Below are 21,224 nucleotides of genomic sequence, written 5' to 3' on the forward strand. Positions count from 1 at the left end.
AGCTCTCTTACTTCTTCAAAATCTCCCTTATTTTTTTAAAATTGGATATCTGTTCATTATTAATAGTTACATGTTTGTTTACGGACAAAACCCCCCCCAAAATTCAGGAATCCTTCATCCCGGTGATTATTAACTTATAAATTTCTTTAATTTCTGCATCCATATTACATCAGAGTCAGCCCATTTGATCACAGCTTGCCTTTTAAAATCGCATACCACTTCTTAATCAGAGTTTCATATCCAGCCATTCACAAAAATAAAAAAAAAATCCAAGATCCTTCTTCCGGAAAGCTTTCCACATCTTGATTTGTTGATAGGAGTGTACTTTTTCTCTCAGTATGACCTGCCCCTTCAACAGCGGGAGGAAGAATTCAACACCATTTTTCCCTCTCTGAATGACTTCACTGGATCTTGATTTCCTATCTTATTTTTAAACTGCGACATAGGAGACCATTTTAATTTTCTTTTGTTTATTTTGAAGCATATCACTTTCCCATTCCGATTTCACAGCCATCAGCATACTCTCTTTATCACTCATCTCCTGTAGGATTGCAATTTCATTAGCTTTCAGCATAAAACAACTCATTTGGTCTTTAATGAGCTGCATAAATGAGGCAAGATCTTGTTTCAGAGAGATGATATTTTAAAAATATCTTTTTCATGAGACATTTCGCTAGGCAGTGCCATTTTTCTCTGATAACAAACTCATTCTCTTAGTTCAGATTGTAAAATAGCTTCAAGCTCCTGCTAATCCACATTCCACGACAGCTCCAGCTGAGATTTCAAATGCCATTCTTTCAAATACAGTCAGGTGATCAAGACAGATATCTCTGGAATATATCTTCTTTGTGTTCAGATCGTATTGCAAGCTAATAATAATCACTTTAGTATAAATCCAATTATAATCCGGGTTGATTTTAGTAGTTATATTCAATCCAATTTAAATAGTTAAGACTGCTCGTGACTTTCCGAGGCCCCCTTTATCTTCTTTTGAGCTAGTCTCTCATTATATAAAGTGACCCATCAGGGAACAGAATTGGAAAAGCACCTATTTGTTAATAGAATCATCACATTAGGAGTAGAAAGACGCTACTTCAAAGACGTACTGGAGAAAACGAAAGCAAAAAAGCAGTCGGGCATTCTTTTTTTTCTGCTGGTGCGCCAGCTCTTCATGGCTGCAGAGCTTCAGGACATACAGGAAACACGGGGCAGCCACCACTGAACCCCTCTCTCCCCGTAAAAATCCCATGCCGAAGAAAAAGCCTCTTCTGGACTTTTTCTATAGGGCATCACTTCTGTGACACCCCTCCAACAGCCAGACTCAGAATTACCACAGGAGGACAATCTGCAGACTCCTCTGAAGCCAAGATGACAGAGCCCGGAACAAGACACTCGCACTTTCATTGCACTAGCACTTTAAAACATCTTAAAACATCCTGGACTATATAAAAAAGTACTACTGGACGCTCTGGCACTTTAACACTCCTTGCACTACAGTTTTGCACTCCAGATGCTGGAATAACTGTCTTAGCACTAGCACTTTAAAAACTACCTCAGCCAGTAAATTCATCTGCTGCTTAAATATCAATTTTCGTTGCTTAACATGTTCAATCCTAATGCTGCTAAATTTTTAACAATTTTTTCTTCTTCTCTAAATTGGATATGAATTAGAACATTAGATCTAATCATTATCTGCTGAACTAGATATTGTTTAAATTGCTAATTGATTGGGTAGATATGGGAGGGGTGGGGATTAAATTGATTATATTAATTATAAAAATAGAGGTATTAAAATGTTATTAATTTTACTAATTGATTAAGTGTGGGGGGAAGGGGAGGGAGGGTTAGATTAATTGTCTTTAAATTAATTGGCAAAATTGGAAAGTTAGCAGTAGGATATTGTATATTAGAGATAAGGTGATACAGAGTGCTGGATTCAGTGGGAGGGTGGGGAAGGATAAGTTACAATCATAGACATTGTATTCTGTTGGTGATCTGAGGCTCAGCGAAGATCATCAGTGAGAGATGTCTGGTCAGGGGATTGCAGTGCTCCTGGGGAGGGGAAAGTACAGTGGTGGGAACAGGCAGAGTTGCAACGGAAGGAGACTGAGACATAAAAGGGCTCGCTCCCCTTCCAGCCTGTGTCCCATCCCAAGGATAGCAGGTATGGGGACCAAGTGGAAACACTCGCCTCCATCCCTGGTGCTGTGCAATGCCAGGTCCATAAATAATAAGATCTCAGTCCTGCAGGATTTTTTATCTAGGCAGGACATGGACCTGGCTTGCATGATGGGGACCTGGGTACGGGATGGGGAGACAATAGCTCTCTCCCAAGTAACTCCACCTGGGTTCTCTGTCCTCCACCAGGTGTGGACTAGTGGGCAGGGGTGGCTTTTTTCTTACTGGAGGATTTCTCCTTCAGGGCACTCCCACCTCCAAAGATCATGGACATGGAGTGTGCTAGCCTGACATGGGATGTTGGGGAGAGTTTGGCAATTTGGCTGGGGTACCATCCATCTAATGCACCAGCCAGTGCCATACCATCCCTGATGGAGACTGTAGCAGGCTGGGCACTGGAGCACCCTCAACTCATTGTCCTGGGTGATTTCAATGTCCATGCCAAGGATGCAGCTTCTACTCGGGCGGCGGACCTAGTGTCTTCCACGGCAGCACTGGGACTCTCCCAATATATAACAATGTCCACACATCAGGCAGGTCACATGTTAAACCTGATCTTTGCCACGGTAGTCACAGTGGATCAGATTTCTGCTGATTCAGTGCCATGGTCTGACCACTATGCCCTGAAGGCCCATGTGGATACTTCACCTCTACTCCGTTCAGGTGGCGAGCAAGTTTTGGCTTGCCCACAAAGCCAGATGGACCCTATGTGGCTTCAAATGGCTTTGCAGGATCCCTGGCCCTCTGGTGACTCATTGGATGAGCTTGCAGAGATCTGGAATAGCCAGCTCTCTGCAGCCATCGATGAGATCACTCCTCGACATCCTCTTTATCCCCGCTCACAATCCGCATCATGGTACACCCAGCTCATGATCCGCATCATGGTGCACCCCGGAGCTGTGAATTGATGAAAAGGTGATTAAGACGGCTAGAGAGGCAGTGGCGATGTACTCGGGACGAAACTACAAGAACATCTTATAGTTCATTTATGCAGACCTACGAGATGGCAGCCCGAGCCACAAAAAAGGCTTATTTTGCCTCCCGGATTGTGTCTGCAACCTCGCGCCTAGCCCAATTATTTAGTATAATTCGGTCATTAACAACTTTACCACAGGGTAAGCCAAACGTTAGAGAATTGGAAATTGGCTGTGAGGCTTTTGCGAGTTTTTTCGTCGCTCCACCACAACCTTCCCACCACAATTGATACAGTGAAAGAACTCGAGGCACCAAGCATGTCTTCTGGTCCATTTCTGAATTCCTTCACCCCACTCAGCCTGGAGGAGGTTGACAGAATCCTTTTTGTTGTATGCCCTACTACCTGTGAGTTGGACCCATGCCTGTCCTGGCTTATAAAAGATAGCCAGGTGACACTGTGGGAGCCACTACAGGCTATTATCAACAGATCCCTCTTAGAAGGGATCTTTCCCACACTTCTTAAAGAGGCTGTGGTACATCCCCTCTTGAAAAAACCATCTGCAGACCCAGCTATATAGGTGAATTATCAGCCGGTGTCAAATCTTCCCTTTTCGGGTAAGGTCATAGAGCGGGCGGTGGCAATCCAGCTACAGGGATTCCTGGGTGATGCTTCTGTACTGGATTCATTCCAGTCTGCTTTTGGCCAGGTCATGGGATGGAGATGGTTTTGGTCACCCTCCACCACAACCTTCCCACCACAATTGCCCTGAGTTCTAGCAGAGTCACTGGCACCCAGGGAGCAGGCTGATTGAGACTCCCATATAGCTCCCACCCAGGACCTGGTAACCTTGTGGAAGCAACAAGTCTATTCTCTGGCTTGCATTCATGCTCCTTCCTGATCCTGACCTGCTTGATTTCCTTGGCATTGACTTCTGATTCCGATTTGTGATTCTGCATTGGTGACTTGGCTCCTGCTTGACTTCCTGGATTTTGACCTTGGACTGACTTTGGACTCCTGCCTGCCTGCACCCTGAGAACGTGACACCCAGCTCTGTCTACTGATGGGTGGCCATTCCGACTGTAACCCAGAAAACCTAGACCTGATTCGTCAAGCCGTAGCATCTTGGCTCAGGCTGAGTCGGTTGAAGCTGAATCTGATGAAGACGGAAGTCCTCTATCTGAGTTGGGGTGGCCCGGGAAAGGTGATTCCCCTTGCTGGCTCTTGATGGGGTGCCACTAATACTGGCCCCTAAGGTTAAGAGCTTGAGAGTGCTCCTGGAGTCCTCTCTGACAATGGAGGTCCAGGTAGCAGCCACTACCAAATCCGCCTTTTTTCATCTCTGGCGGGTACGGCAGCTGGCCCCTTTTCTGGAGCATGATGACTTGGCTGTGGTGATCCATGCTACGGTCACCTTGAGAATAGATCACTGAAATGCTCTCTTGTAAGGCTACCCTTGACTCTAACCCGGAGACTACAGCTAGTGCAGAACACTGCAGCATGGCCGTTGATGAGGCTCTGTAGATTGGAGCATATTCGGCCAGTGCTGAAACAGCTACACTGGCTGCCTGTTGTGTTCTGAGTTCATTTCAAGGTGTTGGTATTGACCTTTAAAGCCCTTTATGGTTGAAGGCCTGCCTATCTATGGGACTGCCTTTCTCTGCATGTTCCCCAGAGAGCACTGTGTTCAGGGACACAAAATCTATTGTCCATCCCCAGACCAAAGGAAGCCAGGCTATGCTCTACACGGGCTAGGGCTTTTTCAGTGGCTGCACCAGAAATGTGAAACACCATGCCGGAGGCCATAAGGGCCCTGCAGGATCTTTCACAATTCTGCAGGGCCTGTAAGACAGAACTGTTTTGACAGGCCTTCAACATCTGAATCCGGGAGAGAGCCACCACCTCTCACCGCTGAGGAGCTGCGAATATCATGAGATCATTAACAGAAAAGAAGATCCCGCCATATCCAGTGTATAGCACCACAAATTTTTTTAAATGTATTTTATTGGTTTTAAATTGTTTTATATAATTGATTGCTAGCTGCCCTAAGTCCGCTTGCAGAGAGGGCGGGATATAAATGTAAAGTAATAATAAACAAACAAATAAATAAATAAAAGCTTTGTAATGAAAAAGTGTAATACATACACAAATAAAACAGCACCACCAAACCATGGATATAACTATGAGAGAGAGCTGGGGTTAACAGAGAATGCTAAAGATGGTGGCTTGGATCTTATGACATTGTTCTCCTCATGTTTCTTTACAACTGCTGCAATGGCTTTCCTCCAATGCAGTGCTTACTTTCTCTGCTGCCAGCACTTCTGTATCCATAAAGGCTACGTGAAAAGCATTGATCTTGCACATGCAGAATTTCTTTGAGCAAAGGAAAGAAGCACCACAGTGGAGGAAAAAGTCCACAGTGGCCAGAAAGAAGCACACGGGGGATGATGTCATAGGATCCAAGTACATGTTTTGAAGTAAATAACAAGATAAAATGTTGAATAATTTCTCAAAAGAACATTATTGTGTAAACATAATAGCCAATTTTATTGTGCTGTTTTTTCCTTGTTACACTCTGTCTCTTGACTTCCATATTACCTGCAAATTGGTAACTAGTAGTAAGCAAGGAACAGAGTGGTAGAGCTGCAGTACTGCAGTCAAACTCTTTGGTCACGACCTGAGTTCAATCCTGGCGGAAGCTGGGTTCAGGTAATTGGCTCAAGGTTGACTCAGCCTTCTATTCATCTTGAGGTCAGTAAAATGAGGACCCAGCTTGCTGGGGGGAAAGTGGAGATGACTGGGGAAGGCAATGGCAAACCACACCATAAAAAGTCTGCCGTGAAAACATCATGATGCGACATCACCCCTGAGTCGGAAACAACTTATGCTTGCACAGGAGACTATCTTTCTTTTTCTAGTAAGCAAAGAAATGTATGTGTATTAACCATTGGAAAATGATGCAGAATAATAGACATATTAGGAGAAAAGGCATGTAATTAGTGCCATCATACTGAGGAAAGATATTAATAGGTGATAAAGTGCAGTCTATAGGTTTTACCTGGTCCAAGATAGGGTTGCCAGGTCCCACCTCGCTGCTGGTGGGGAGATCCTGGACCTTGCCAGGAGTGTTCTGCTGTTTGTGCTTTGCATGCGCATCATGATGATGTTATCTGAGAGTGACATCATCACATTGCTGATATCATGCATGATGCTCTAGATTTGGGGCAAAAACTGTGGGTTTTTTACTACAAAGCCACAGAGTTTGCCCAAACCCTAGAATATCATTGTGTGACAGTGATGCAATGATGCCACTTTTCATCACATCAGGAATGTCACACAATGACATCCCTGTTTGGAGGTCAGCAGATTGGAGCCCCAAAGACCATAAGAACATAAGAGAAGCCATGTTAGATCAGACCAATGGCCCATCCAGTCCAACACTCTGTGTCACACAGTGGCAAAAATTTTATATATATATATATATATATACACACACACACACACACACACACACACTGTGGCTAATAGCCACTGATGGACCTCTGCTCCATATTTTTATCTAAACCCCTCTTGAAGGTGGCTATGCTTGTGGCCGCCACCACCTCCTGTGGCAGTGAATTCCACATGTTAATCACCCTTTGGGTGAAGAAGTACTTCCTTTTATCCGTTTTAACCTGTCTGCTCAGCAATTTCATCGAATGCCCACGAGTTCTTGTATTGTGAGAAAGGGAGAAAAGTACTTCTTTCTCTACTTTCTCCATCCCATGCATTATCTTGTAAACCTCTATCATGTCACCCTGCAGTCAACGTTTCTCCAAGCTAAAGAGTCCCAAGCGTTTCAACCTTTCTTCATAGGAAAGGGATCTCCTGGCCAGACTGGGGGGCCTTTCAACCTGAGTCCAAGAAGATGTGGCGTCAGATTCCTTTTCATCCAAAGCTTTAGTAAAGCCACTTGTCACAAAATACTTATGGACAAGATGTAAGTTAGGCAGGTTTGAGAGGGTATCCGTGAAGTCATGACTGAGCAGGAATTTGGCCTCAGGTCATTGATCCACAAGGCAGATGTAAGAATAAAAGAGGTTAACCTTCAATATGTTGCCTTTGTAGGAAGGACTGAATATAAGCACGATAATATACTAGTGTCTCAGTCTGTGTTTTGACTTTCAGTAGGATTACGTGTGTGAGAAAAAGCATTATATTTGGTCCTGTTTCAGAGCTAATAGGCCTTTAAGCATAGACCACTCTACATTTTTCTTTAATGGAAAATCATTTTTTAAAAAAGACTGGATACTTAATTTGATTAAATTCTACCAACCAGGGCTTTTTTTTTTTTAGCAGGAACACACAGGAATGCAGTTCTGGCTGGCTTGGTGTCAGGGGGGTTTGGCCTAGGCTTGCCAATCCCCAGGTCCCAGCGGGGGTTCTTCTGCTTTCCCAGGCTCCTTCCCACCCCCAGTCAGCTGGCAGGCGAGGGGAAGCCCCTCCCCCAAAGCCACCATGTGACTTTCCCCCTCCGGAGGCTCCAGTCTCCGATTGGAAAGGCTTCCTCTTGGGATGGGGTGTCTGTGTTACTTGGAAGAAGTTAGCTGCAACTCGTGAGTAGAGAGGCCAATCCCTCACTTCAGAGTTGCCAGAAACGGGGGGGGGGGGATGTCTGCTGAGCACTTCATTATTCCCTATGTGGAGATCGATTCTTATAGGGTATAATGGGGAATTGATCTGGAGGTTTCAGGGACTCTGGGGGTGCTGTTTTTTGAGGTAGAGGTACCAAATTTTCACTATAGTATCTAGTGCCTCTCCCCAAAGTACCCCCCAAGTTTCAAAACGATTGGACCAGGGGGGTCCAATTCTATGAGCCCCAAAAGAAGGTGCCCCTATCTTTCATTATTTCCTATAGAAGGAAGACGTTTTAAAAGGTGTGCTGTCCTTTTAAATGTGATGGCTAGAACTCCCTTGGAGTTCAATTATGCTTGTCACACCCTGGCTCCACCCCCAAAGTCTCTTGGCTCCACCCCCAAAGTCTTCAGAGTTCTTGCTGGTTTTTTTCTACAAAAAAAGCCCTGCGCAAAAAAAATTGTGATATCAGGGGCTGTGGCCTAATATGCAAATGAGTTACTTCTGGGCTTTTTCTCCCCAAAAAGCCCTGGGACCAACCATATTGACACAAATCTCATTCGATGACAAATATAAAGCTAAAATAAAAAAAAAGGAAAGCCCTTCCTATTCTCCTTTTTGAATCAGTCTCTATCTTCTTGAAAACTATAATACCATAAAGACTATGGCCCTTGTATAATTTTAATTGTGAGCAATGAGTCACATTGTAGGTGGTTGCCTAGACCCAAATGAACATTTCTAGTGTGGCTCACATCTAGTGACCATTTTTAGTGTGACCTTCACACAGAAGTCTGTTTCCACATGCAGATCTCCATTGCTGGATTGGGCCAGGCTGTGGTTGGTTAGCCCAATCTTGTCAATTCTTAGAAGTTAAGCAAGGTCAGCCCTGATTAATAACTGAATGAGAGATCACCAAGGAAATCCAGGATTGCTACACAGAGGTAGGCAATGGCAAGCCACCTCTGTTTGTCCCTTGACTTGAAAACCTTATGGGGTTGCTATAAGTCAGCTGTTACTTGACTGTACCTTCCACTGCTACTCTAGTCTTTTCTTAAGTGGCCACGGTCCATTTGCTAGGAAACCATAGTGCATGTACTTAGTGCTATTTGCATACAAGTTTGTGCTGAATTAAATGCATGGTACTAACTGTGGTATGATTAAGACACTAGGATGTAATAACTATAATTTCAAGAAACAGTCAGTCTGGAAGACCTTGCCCTCCCTCCCCCTCATGCACTGTGTTTTCAACATAGCTCATGAAACTTGAGAAAATACAAGTAATCACAATAAAGGAGGAGCAATAATTCTAAAATCATGTGCTGTGTGTAAAGTTTGTTTTTTGCCATCAAGTCACAGCTGACTTACAGTGACCTTGTGGGTTTTTCAAGGCAAGAGATGTTGAGAGGTGGTTTGCCATTGCCTGCCTCAACATTATGACCATAAACTTCCTTGGTGAGATCAGAAATGCCAAAAAGCTAGACAGCAGCAAATATAGGAGTTGGGCAAAGGCTACAGGATGCGCTACTACTTTTAACAAAGTAACCAGAATTCTGAAGTCAGGGTTATAGATATAGTTTAAGCCTAATATTGAATGAAAGCCACACTTTCCCAGAAATTGATGGGTGAAGAACATTTTAATAAACACTTTGCCAGGGTATAATCTGTTTTATCATTGTAATAACCCAAGTAAGCAGGAATATATATATTTTTGGCAGGACTATATATCTTTTAAGTGTTTCATTGCCCATGTATGCTCTCCTTTCTCTGCACAGGTAAATGGTGTTCAGCTTTATGGAAAATCCCGTCGTGAAGCAGTTTCCTTTCTTAGGGAAGTGCCACCTCCATTTACTTTGGTTTGTTGTCGACGCCTGTTTGATGATGGCACAGAGTCCTTTGTGGATGAACCTGCATCCATTACTACTTGCTCACCAGAACCTAAGGTATAGTCATCACATTTACTAAAAAAATGATGTTTCAGGAACAGAAAAGTAATGTGACAACCCTCACAAACCAGGATCCAAAGTACACCCTTGCAAGGATTTTTCAAACCTTTGGGCAGCCAATACTTCTCCAAGGTCAGGGAACCCTCCATAGAAGCACTTCTAATGTGAAGGGGTTGGTACTGGAAGGGAAAACCAGCAATCTGTGCTTGTGCAGAATCATTTTTGCACATGTACAGAATTTTTAAATTTGCTTGTGTGTCAGGACAAAATGACAACCTTTGTTTTGAAAATGAGAAATGTTCGCTTTAAAGCTGGGCGAACTTTGGGATTTTGACTCGTTTATGTTAGATTTTATGAAGCACTCTGTATTTTGGACTTTGGTACCAACAGTACTTTAAAAATATATCTTCTCTGAGAGATATTTTATGTTTGTGACTTCACTACATTTATTGTAATTGGAAACTCCCAGTAGCTTATCTAGGCAGGTAGTTAGAAACATCATTGTACTAATGATACAAGGTATGTAAATCAGTGGACTGACATGCTGATGGTGTACATCCCATTCATCATTCTTCAGTTTAATAAGGGAGCAAGCACTTTGAATTATACCCAGTCTCTGCTTCCCCATTAGCTGATTGCTTCCATCTTGTGAACAAAGGATTTGATGCAAACTGGAAGATTGTAGATTTAGCTATTAAGATTTCTAAAGGTCTCAGATTCTTGGCCTTTAGTGTTTCCATAATAAGTTAAATAAGTGCTCCTGAGATTCTTTGTTTCATGATGAGGTATCCTCTTGATAACAGCAAAATTCACAGTAACTGACGTTGGGGTGCAAAAATGTATGTATGTGAATGCTCACAGATTTTTTTAAAAACAAAGGTTTATACTGATAATGAAATATACGTATTTCTTTGTTTCATAATATAGAATGTTATCTCTGAATGCAGTGTAAGGAATGTTGCCAGTTGTTCCCCTCTTACCCTCCAAACTTATTGAGAATGTAGATCTTGCCCAAAAACTGTCCTTATAGGAAAATGAAGGAATTGAGTTATCATAATAAATCACAAAACAGTTAATAGAATGCAAATATATTTAGATTATGGAAAAATGCAAAGGGCAACATCAGGCAGTTACATGGAAGAGAACAGATCATTGAAGTTTCATTGTGTAAAATTATGGTACAGTTTAGGGACTGTTTGATTAGGGGACCCCAACCTTTTCCAGAGTGTGAGCAACTTTGGAATTCTGACACAGGGTAGTTGGCTTAACCACAAAATGGCTGCCATGGGAGGCAGAAACAACCAAAAAATGGCTGCCAGAGAAGATGGAGTCAACCACAAAAAAAAGTCAGGAAGAGATGTTCTGCACAACTCCAATACCAGACCAGCATTTCAGGCAGAAGCTCTGTTTAACAGGATGCTTTTTAAAATTAACATGCTGTTTTAAAATACGTTTCTTGCATACACATGAAAAAAGTATATATATTGAGCTACCTAAGAAACCCTCATCTGGCAGTATCTGTCTTCCTTTTGCAAGCCTCTAACACACTTATGCAAAAGATGCTTCTTCTGGTTGTCCCTTTACATATAATCCTTTCTCTCGTGAGCTCAGCCATTTTTAACCTGCACTGTTTCTTGTAACAATGGTGAAGTGCTCCTTGCACATATGCACAGTATGAAAGAAACTCTGACCAGATTTTGATAGGAACATAAATGATTTTTGAAAAGCAAACAACATTTGATGTATTGATATTGCTAATTTCTACCAAAATTTTTAAAAAATTTGTTAAAACTAGGGTTGCCAAGTCCAATTCAAGAAGTATCTGGGGACTTTGGAGGTGGAGCCAGGAGACATTGGGGGTGGAGCCAGGAACAAGGGTGTGACAAGCATAATTGAACCCAAGGGAGTTCTGGCTGTCACATTTAAAGGGACAGCACACCTTTTTAAATGCCTTTCTTCCATAGGAAATAATGAAGGATAGGGGCACCATCTTTTGGGGTCCGATCATTTTGAAACTTGGGGGGGGTATTTTGGGGAGAGGCACTAGATGCTATACTAAAAATTTGGTGCCTCTACCTCAAAACATAGCCCACCCAGAACCCCCAATACCCGCGGATCAATTCCCCATTATTTCCTATGGGAATCGTTCTCCATAGGGAATAATAGAGTGCCCAGTAGACATTTCTCTCCCCCCCACACTTTCTAAAGTGGGGGGAGGGCCTCCAAACCAGGGAATCCCCTGCCCCCTCCCTCTCTCACACATACAACTACTTACTGGGTCTTGTTCCTTCAGAACTTTACTTGATCTGAAAACGAAAGCAAAACAAAGGGAGGGGTCATTCTCCGAAGCCCTTCCTGTTTCCTTCTCAGCCTTAAAGGCACATGTTTTAAAAACGGACCTGCAGGAGCTCTAAAACAACATGGTGATTGTGGGGGGTGGAGCTTCCCCCGCCGGCCAGCTGGCTAGGGGCAGGAAGAAGCCTGTAAAAACGGGGGATCCCCCGCTGGGACCTGGAGATTGGGAAGCCTAGTTAAAACTCCAGTTATGTATCTAAGCACTTCAGCCTTGCAGCCCAATCCTGTTTAGTGAAAATCAAGTTCCACTGTGTTTTAAAATATCATTTGGCTATTTCCTCAAATAAAATACTTTGCATAAAGCCATGGTCTGCATTATACCATAAACATCAAAAACTTTTAAAAAACAAAAAAACCACCTGGCTCTGCTCATTTTCTAAAAACATTTGGTGGGTGCCAGGAAAGTGCTGACAGGTGCCATGATACCCATGAGTACCATGTTAGCATCCCCTGCTTTATGGGATCATATTTACAAACCAGACTTAATCTACTGTGTGAGTCCCTTCACATTTTTCTTTTGGCTATTTATATACCAAAACTGGCTATTTGTCTTTAAAATATACATATTTGATAATATTTTTCTGCCAAGTTGGGTTCAGACTATATTTTCTGCTAATAAAAGGGGTTGAGTGATTTTTTTCCCCTTTCCCTTTCTGCTCTGTATTGTTCCTCATGGTCTTGTATCCAGCACAAGCAGTATTTATTGGAGAACAGTGAAATGCAGTGGGAAAGGACGGGCAGGAAAGTTTGGTTTTGCTGACTGAAAATTTAGTCTGGATGCCTCCCTTTGTCTAAATACTGTAGATCAGGAGTCCCCAGTGTGGTGGCTGTGGCTGCCATGATGTTTGCTAACACCTTTTCTGGTGCCCACCAAATGTTTTTAGGAAGTTAATGAGCCAGGTAGAACTTCTGCCCAGCAAGGCTTCTGATTGACTTATTGACTCCAGAGTGATGTCATTGTGGTGTCCCACCCACCCCCCGGAATGCCCCCAAATCTGGCAACCCAGAGTGATGTCATCATGTTGGCAACATTGTGCATAGCACTCTGGGTTTTGGACAAAAATTCATGAACATTATAAATGTTCCCTCCATTCCCCCCCCCACTCTGAGTGCAACAGTTCACATCCCAAGCAGAATACAATTGATGTAATCTTAAAATGGGAAATGGGCAGTGCAAGACCATGCGTGGCTCCAGATTGCTGCTGAGTGGGAGTTCCTGTGTTAATGAACAGCTGCTCATGCAAACAGCTTAGAGGGAACACAGTGTAGGGGGTAGTTATGAGAAATAGGTGTTTACATTACTCAGGATGAATTTTCTTCTGTTCTTTAGGCAAGACTGCTACCATCACATACATTCTCCTGGAGTGTCCACTGTGTACTAACCTTAGGAGATAATATATTTCAACTAGGGATGGGAACGAACTTGGAGAAATGGTGGCTCATGTTGGTTTGTGGCTTGTGTGATTGCATGAACCATGAACTTTTCATTTCCCAAACTGGTTCATGGTTCATTTGGTTTGGTTGGTTTAAGTGGTAGAACAGCCCCCTTGTGAGTTAGAGATGGCAAACTCTCAGGGAGTCTTCAGCAGGCTCTCCTCCATCCACCCTCCATGTTTGATTGGATTTGGGGTGCTTGAGTTATAACCCACCAAAGCAGGTGCCCCTAGGAAAGCTCAGATCTAGCTTCAGGTTTGGTCTCTGAAACCACAGCAAAGGACACCTTCCTAGCTGGGAGAGGTGTTTAAAAAATTGTCCCACTATGTGTGTGTAGGGGGGAAGGAGTCCCTCAAAGCCCCCTCCTTTAGCCATGCAGCAAATATTTCTTCTTTTGTTCTCACAACAACAAACTGTTCTCTCTTTGTGCTGTAAAGTGAAAGTAGCTGAGTCAAGGTGTGATGTATAATCTGTTCTCATAGAGCAGATTGGGAACTCCATGATCCCAGAGCTACCAATCAAGCTATGGACAACTGCTTTGGGTATTTCCAGAGCTCTCCACAAGTCTACCCCCAGTGTTACCTAGGAACTGATTGAGTCGGTGCCAGGCTGTCAGGAGAACAAACCTCTCTAACAAACCACCCGAACATCCATGGAAAAAAGGTGGTTCATTTTTGTGTTCAGGAGTGATGTGACCAAGTGAACCGGTTCAAAATGAACCATGAACTGGCCCAGTTTATGCTCAAACCACAGTTCTTTTTTGGTTCATGCCCATCCCTAATTTCACCATGTTTGTCAGCCTGCTCTGATTTATATCCCTTTGAGGCAGAAGCTTGGGTTCAGGTAGCTGGCTCAAGGTTGACTCAGACTTCCAGCCTTCTGAGGTCAGTAAAATGAGTATCCAGTTTGCTGGGGGTAAAGTGTAGACTGGGGAAGGCAATGGCAAACCACCCCCTTAAAAAGTCTGCTGTGAAAATGTCATGATGCAATGTCACCCCAGAGTTGGAAATGACTGGTGCTTGCACAGCGGACTACCTTTACCTTTTTTACTTTTTTAATACTCAGGGCTTTTTTGTAGAAAAAACTCAGCAGGAACGCATTTATATTTTAGGTCATACCCCTTGATGCCAAGCCTGCTACGACTGCATTCCTGTGTGTTTCTGCTCAAAATAAGCCCTGCTAATACTTCACTGCTCAAGATCTATGCATCATAGAGCTTTTATTGGATGGAAGGCAAATTTTTATTTCATGAAATCTCCAGGCCCCATCTGGAGACTGTCAGCCCTACAGCAGATACAATTTGCTGTGTATACTCAAGGTGCTTCTCGACAAACTGATTTGTAAATTCAGATAACACAACAAACTGCAATTATTACATACTGTGGCCCTTTTCACACTTAGCAGGGAATTGGAAGGGAATCGGTATTGTGCTGCCCTGGAGTAATCCGGAACAGGGATGGGAGTTTTCAGACACATGTTTTTTTTTCTGGTAGGGTTCCGTGATTGAAGTGAGGCATTTCACACTACTCCGCTTTTATCTCGCTCCCACAAGAGCCTGCTGTTTTTGCCTTCCGGCAAGCGATCTCCAGCTTTTTTTGTGGGGGGGGGGGAATGTCAGCTAAGATCACTATAGTGCTATAACAAGGACAGCACCACCATTGAACTGTGTAAGCAATGGGGTACTTTATACCAAATGTCCGTGGCAGTGATCTCAGGCATCTCAATGGAGTCCAGGCATCCCAATGGTGGTGTTGTTTTGATACATTGTTATAGGGCTATAGCGATCTTAACCGACATCTCCCCCCCCCCCAAAAAAAAAAAGCGCTGTAAATCGTGCTGGCCAGCAAAAAATCACTATGGGGCATTTCACACAGCCTCCCATAGCGATTTCAACCTAGAAAAAGGGGCTGAAAACTGGAGGGAACTACACTTAATCAAAAGCGACTCAGGCACGCCTCACTGCTGGGACAGCTGTGGGACTGTGTGAAAAGGTGACAGTATTCCGATAGCAGCCAGTTACTGAATCGGGTCTGTCTGAAATGCCAACAGAAATCCGTTACTGTTCAGTAACTGACCAGCTGCCATACCAAAAGCTCTATGTTTAACAAATAAGATACAAATCTTAGTTTGAAATTCCAGCTTGGTGGCAACCAAAGAACCCTCAAATTTATCAGAATGCATTCGAATGGCATAACTCACAAGGATTTGATCAAGCCATCATTTATTTTGATGTCTGAATGTAGCTACAATTGAATTTATTACAGTTATCCCTATATTGAAGATGGTATGGTGATACTGATAGCATGGCTACCTCCTGTCTAAGATTACAATTACACCAAGGGCTTCTAGCTTTTTGAAATTTTGTACTGTAAGGCAATGTGAGAATTAGTTATGTACATTAATGCCATAAGTGAAGTCCTTTGAAAACTAAGAGCCTATCAACATTGTTTTAGGCACTAACTGACGAGAACAAATATTTAGTTGTATGCAGTCATTATTTAAACTCCAATTTAGATGACCCCCTCCACCCTGCATGTTTTGAATGACTATATCAGTAAAAATTATCTCTCATTTCTCAGATGAAATCTAAAGATTTTGGCCCAGAGGAAGAAGAGGAGGAGGATGCAGAGCTTGCACTATGGTCTTCTGAAATCAAAGTTATTGATCTTGTGAAAGACACTAAAATGGGCTTAGGCTTCAGCATATTGGACTATCAGGTATGCTATGTACATCCATTATCATTGATCCAAATTTTATTTGCATTTTGTTCTTTTAAGCTTCATAGATATTTTGATTAATATTTATATAGCAAGGAGTATAATACATCAAGTTCTCTTGATTTGTAGCTGCATTAGGACCACCATGGAAAACGAGAGGTATGCCCATGATGGGCACAATACAGCTTGTTGGCATGTGCCTATACTTAGCTCATCCCCTCTGCCCACTTTGAAGACTTCTGAGTTTTAAAAGCCTTAAATTAAACCCCAGTTTGCCATGATGTCCAAATGCAGGTGTAGGGTTGCCAAGTCCCCCATGGCCTCTGACGGGAGAGTGTTTTCCAGTGCAATGATGTCACTCAGAAGTGCCGTCATCACAGTGATAATGTCACTCGCTGGCTGCTCTCAGAGCATCCAGGAAAACCATAGAGTTTTCTCGGACGCTTCTAGAGTGTCTGGTGTGTGACGTCGCCAGCACAATGGCATCACTTCCCAGTGACATCATCATGCCGGCGATGTTGGGGGAGTATCCCCCCGCCAGCCCAATGTGGGCCGGCGGAATGGGAACCTCCAGGGCAGGAGAATCCGTGCCCAGCCTGGAAACTTGGCAACCCTATGCAGGTGCCTTGATATTTGTCTTCCCTTGCCCACACTCATTTAAGGCAATAATTAGAGTGTACTTGTGTGACTCTAAATGTCTCAACATAGATCCTTAGGGAGCAAATTCTAAGCAGGTATAGTCAATGGGACTTCTCCTAAAAAAGTATTTTTAGGATTGCATCCTTAGTAATTTTTCTTACAAGCTTTGTGCTGGGAGTGTCTGATCTTACAACATAGCATGTAATATTCTTTCCTGAAACCAGTAATATGCAGATTTGCTTTTATATTCTTGTATGATCATAATTAATGGAGGCCTTAATAACCTGGTTTTTATTTACTTACAAATGCAAATGCATTACCATGCTTGGATACAACTAAATTTAAATTATTTGAAATGGGCTATAAGCCATTTAATTTTAGATCTTCCATCACTTTAAGATATTGGTTTGTAAAGTGCTGTGTGTTCTTGCTGATCTACTGAACTTTTTATGGTGCATAGATATTAATGAGATATATTCATTCACAGTAACTGTTTTGACAGGACCATTTTGGGGGAAAAGTCTCAAATTAATATACTTGACCAGAAGTGTAACTTTTGTGTCCAGTGGAAAGCTATGTTAATCTCCTGTCCTCTAATCTATAATTGTCCTACCTTTTTCTATCTTCATCCTCAGCATTCCTTCCTTCCTCCCCTGTAGCAGCCTCCCCCTAGAAAAAGTCTGGCAGTTGTCCAGAGCAAGACAAGTTGCCAGGCTGGACTCAATTTCATGGTGGGGAACTTGCAAAAACTTTCAGTGAGCATATCCCCCTTCCCACACTACCTCCTGGCAACCCCCCATATACCTAATTTCCCCTGTTTCCTTCTCTCTGTACCACTCTCTAGCTTACCTTTGTCTGCCCCCTGCCACCCCCATCTTCAACTTTCCCTTCCCTGGCAGCCTTTTCTTGGAAACTTGGTGTAGTGTTGGCTGCCTGACCAGGCTCAGTTGAGTGGCAGGGAACTACAAAGACTTGTGGAGGGCTCCTGACTTTCCTTTGTATTCCCCTCTCCACGCTAATTTTTTTTCTCCTTCTGGCAGCTCCCATATCCTTACCTTTCCCTGCTTCCTTTTCTCTTTGTCATCCACCAACCAACCTTTTATCTGCTCCCATTTTCAGCTATATTTATTATTTATTTACTTCATTTAAACCCTGTCTCAACAATGGGGACCCAAAGCAACTTACATCATGGTCCTCTCCTCCATTTCACCCTCACAAGAACCTTGTGAGATAAATTAGGCTGAGAGTATGTGACTGGTCACCCTGTGAGCTTCCACAGCAGAATGAGGATTTGAATTTGAGTCTCCCAGACCCTAGTCTTTGAGATTTGAGTCCAGTAGCACCTTAGGGAACCAACAAAGCTTTTAGGGTATAAGCTTTCAAGAGCCAAAGTTCTCTTCACCAGATACTACTCAGAAACTCTAGCAACAATGGCTTTCATGGGTGGCTGCTGTTGACCAATAGCAAGCTGCCAGTCCTGGGGAAGTCATGCAAGTCATATGACAGCAAGTTGTTCTGTGGTTGCTGCCAGTCCTGGCCATGTTGAGTCCTCTCTCAAAGGCCAAAACAGCCCTTGAGAGGGCTTTGCCCCCTCTCTTCATCTCATTGACAGAAATCAAGGCTTGAAGGCTCACAATACTGTTAGAGTTGCCTGACCATTGCCTGAGGAGATTTGTTTTTTTAAAGCTACTAGGGTTGCCAATCCCCAGATGGGGGCAGGGAATTCTCCAGTTTGGAGGCCCTTCCCCTGCTTCAGGGTCATCAGAAAGCGCGCGGGGGGGGGGGGAAATGTCTGCTGAGCACTCCATTATTCCCTATGGAGACTGATTCCCATAGGGTATGACGGAGAATTGATCTGCAGGTATCTGGGGCTCTAGGGGGGCTATTTTTTTAGGTAGAAACACCAAAGTTTCAGAATAGCAGCTGGTGCCTCTCCCCAAAATACCCTCCAAGTTTCAAAAGGATTGGACCAGGGGGCCCTATTGTATGAGCCCCAAAAGAAGATGCCCCTATCCTTCATTATTCCCAATGGAGGGAAGGCATTTAAAAGTTGTGTGGTCCCTTTAAATGTGATGGCAAGAACTCCCTCTGGAGTCCAATTATGCTTGTCACAACCTTGCTTCTGGCTCCACCCTCAATGTCTCCTGGCTCCCCCCCAAAGTATACTGGCTCCACCCCCAGAATCCCCAGATATTTCTCAAATTGAACTTAGCAACCCTAAAAGCTAGGGTTGCCAAGTCCCTCACACCCTTCCCATAGAATTTTCCTCCCAAATTGCTAGATCATCCAGGAAAGGTTTTCCTGGAAGCTCCTAGAGCAGCCGATGCATAACTTCGGCAGCACAGTGACATAGTTTGTGAGTGATGTTATCGCGCTGGCAACATTGGGAGGGGATCCCCCCACCAGCCTACTGCAGGCCAGCAGGCTGGGGACCCCCAAAGCGGGAGAACCTCCACCCTGCCCAGGACCTTGGCAGCCCTGCTAAAAGTTACAGTTACTGCTTCTATTATTTGATGATATACATCAAATAATAGAACCAGGGACACACAGGAACACAGTTCCGGCTGGCTTGGTGTCAGGGTATGTGGCCTAATATGCAAATGAGTTCCTGCTGGGCCCTGTGTTAAACAATGGCGACATCACAGGGTGGCCTAATATACAAATGAGTTCCTACTGGGCTTTTTCTATCAAAAAAGCCCTGATGATATATATGTATACAAACACATAAATATTATATATAAACAAACCTGGGGAGTTTTTCAGGTTTGTAAAAAGATCTTGTCTTGGTTCCAGTCTCTGGATTTAAGTATCCATAGACTGGACTATGTTTATAGCTAAATCTATTGATACTAAAAGAATGCCTGAACTTGCCACTCAGTTTCCAGACTCAGTTTCCAGAGACAGAAAATGTAGGCAAGCACCAGGAGGAAAAAGCCAATAGTCAGAGTCCACTGCTGAACGTCCTCACCTCAGCAGCTTGCTGTTCCTCTTTGCACTGCTGCAAGGAGAGCCAGGAAGTGTGCCCCCTGTGTTCTGTCTGTGCATGCTCATTAACAGCAGATTTTTCTAAAATGCAGCAAGTAACAGCCCTGTAGTTGAGGTCTGTGAACCTTCTGAGGATTCCAACCTGTTAATTGTTAAAGTCTAACAAGTGTGTATGGTATGCAATTCCATGAGCTACATTCCTCTTTGTCCTCTGACATAGATATGTAATCTATGAAAGTTTATGCCAGAGTACAATTTTGGCAGTCTTTTTCATCCCACAAGACTCCTATTCAGTTTTGGAACTGTCTGCCCTGTGAGGTTAACCAAGCTAATTCTGTTGGACAATTAGGAAATGGATCCTGTTATTTGCTTTTGCAGTTTCCCAGTAATGTATAAAATAGGGTTTTCTGTGGTGCATTCACACTACACTAAATAGAGTTTTATATCCAGATTTTTGCTATTCTTACACAGTGAAATCCAGATGTAAAATGGATTATATAGTGTAGTGTGAACGCACCACTGTAGTTCTCCTGGAACTCCACAAGAACTCCTGGAGTTCTCTCCTCCAGGTGCAGCTTGGAGTTCTCCCAGAATTCCAACTAATCTCCTGTAGAAAATGGCAACTTCAGAGGGTAGACTAGGGTTGCCAAGTCCAATTCAAGAAATATCTGGGGACTTTGGGGGTGGAGCCAGGAGACATTGGGGGCGGAGCCAGGAACAAGGGTGTGACAAGCATAATTGAACTCCAAACAGTTCTGGCCATCACATTTAAAGGGACAGCACACCTTTTTAAATGCCTTTCTTCCATAGGAAATAATGAAGGATAGGGGCACCTTCTTTTGGGGCTCATAGAATTGGACCCCCTGCTCCAATCGTTTTGAAACTTGGGGGGTACTTTGAGGAGAGACTAGCTACTATATTAAAAATTTGGTGCCTCTCCCTCAAAAAACAGCTCCCCCAGAGACGGAGCTATCAGGAGTCTCGCTGTTGACTCTGCTAATAGAAACTCTCTGTGTAAACAGGGAGGGATTCCAACGGAGATCAGAGCCCTTTTCTCTTTCATGAAAAATTAAACATTTTTTCAAACTTTTGGGAACTCACAACCACACCCCCCTGGACAGTAATTAACTTCTTCCTGTTCTGTTCACAGCCCAGTTTCCCAAAAAAACAGAGTGGGATGGATTATTTTTTAAAGGAAGTGTTATTGAAACACTTCTCAGCCATGTCCTAAGAACGGGGAGGGGGGAACTGTCACAGTGTGACCTAGGAAGTGTGTGTTGAGGACATGGGCGTTCATCCTGGACAGCTAGGTCCTCGTGGGGTCCTCGCAGGGTACCCAGAGGCTGCCCCATCCCCCCCTCCTCCTCCCGGCTCCGAAAGGCGAAGCCCTGCGCCCTCGGAGCAGCCGTGCGGGCGCCCACCCAGCCTCATCCCCGCACATTCCAG

General features: G+C 43.6%; 1 protein-coding gene across 1 annotated transcript in view; it reads left to right on the top strand.

Moving 5' to 3' along the window:
- The window catches only part of PATJ (PATJ crumbs cell polarity complex component), a 332,986-nt gene that overhangs the window by 72,424 nt on the left and 239,338 nt on the right, over positions 1-21,224 (top strand). Inside the window, 2 exon segments of the mRNA XM_060231912.1 lie at positions 9,478-9,645; positions 16,017-16,154. Of these exon segments, the coding sequence (XP_060087895.1) occupies positions 9,478-9,645; positions 16,017-16,154 (306 nt within the window).

The sequence above is a fragment of the Heteronotia binoei genome, chromosome 2 (genome assembly GCF_032191835.1).
Source record: "Heteronotia binoei isolate CCM8104 ecotype False Entrance Well chromosome 2, APGP_CSIRO_Hbin_v1, whole genome shotgun sequence".
NCBI lineage: Eukaryota > Metazoa > Chordata > Lepidosauria > Squamata > Gekkonidae > Heteronotia > Heteronotia binoei.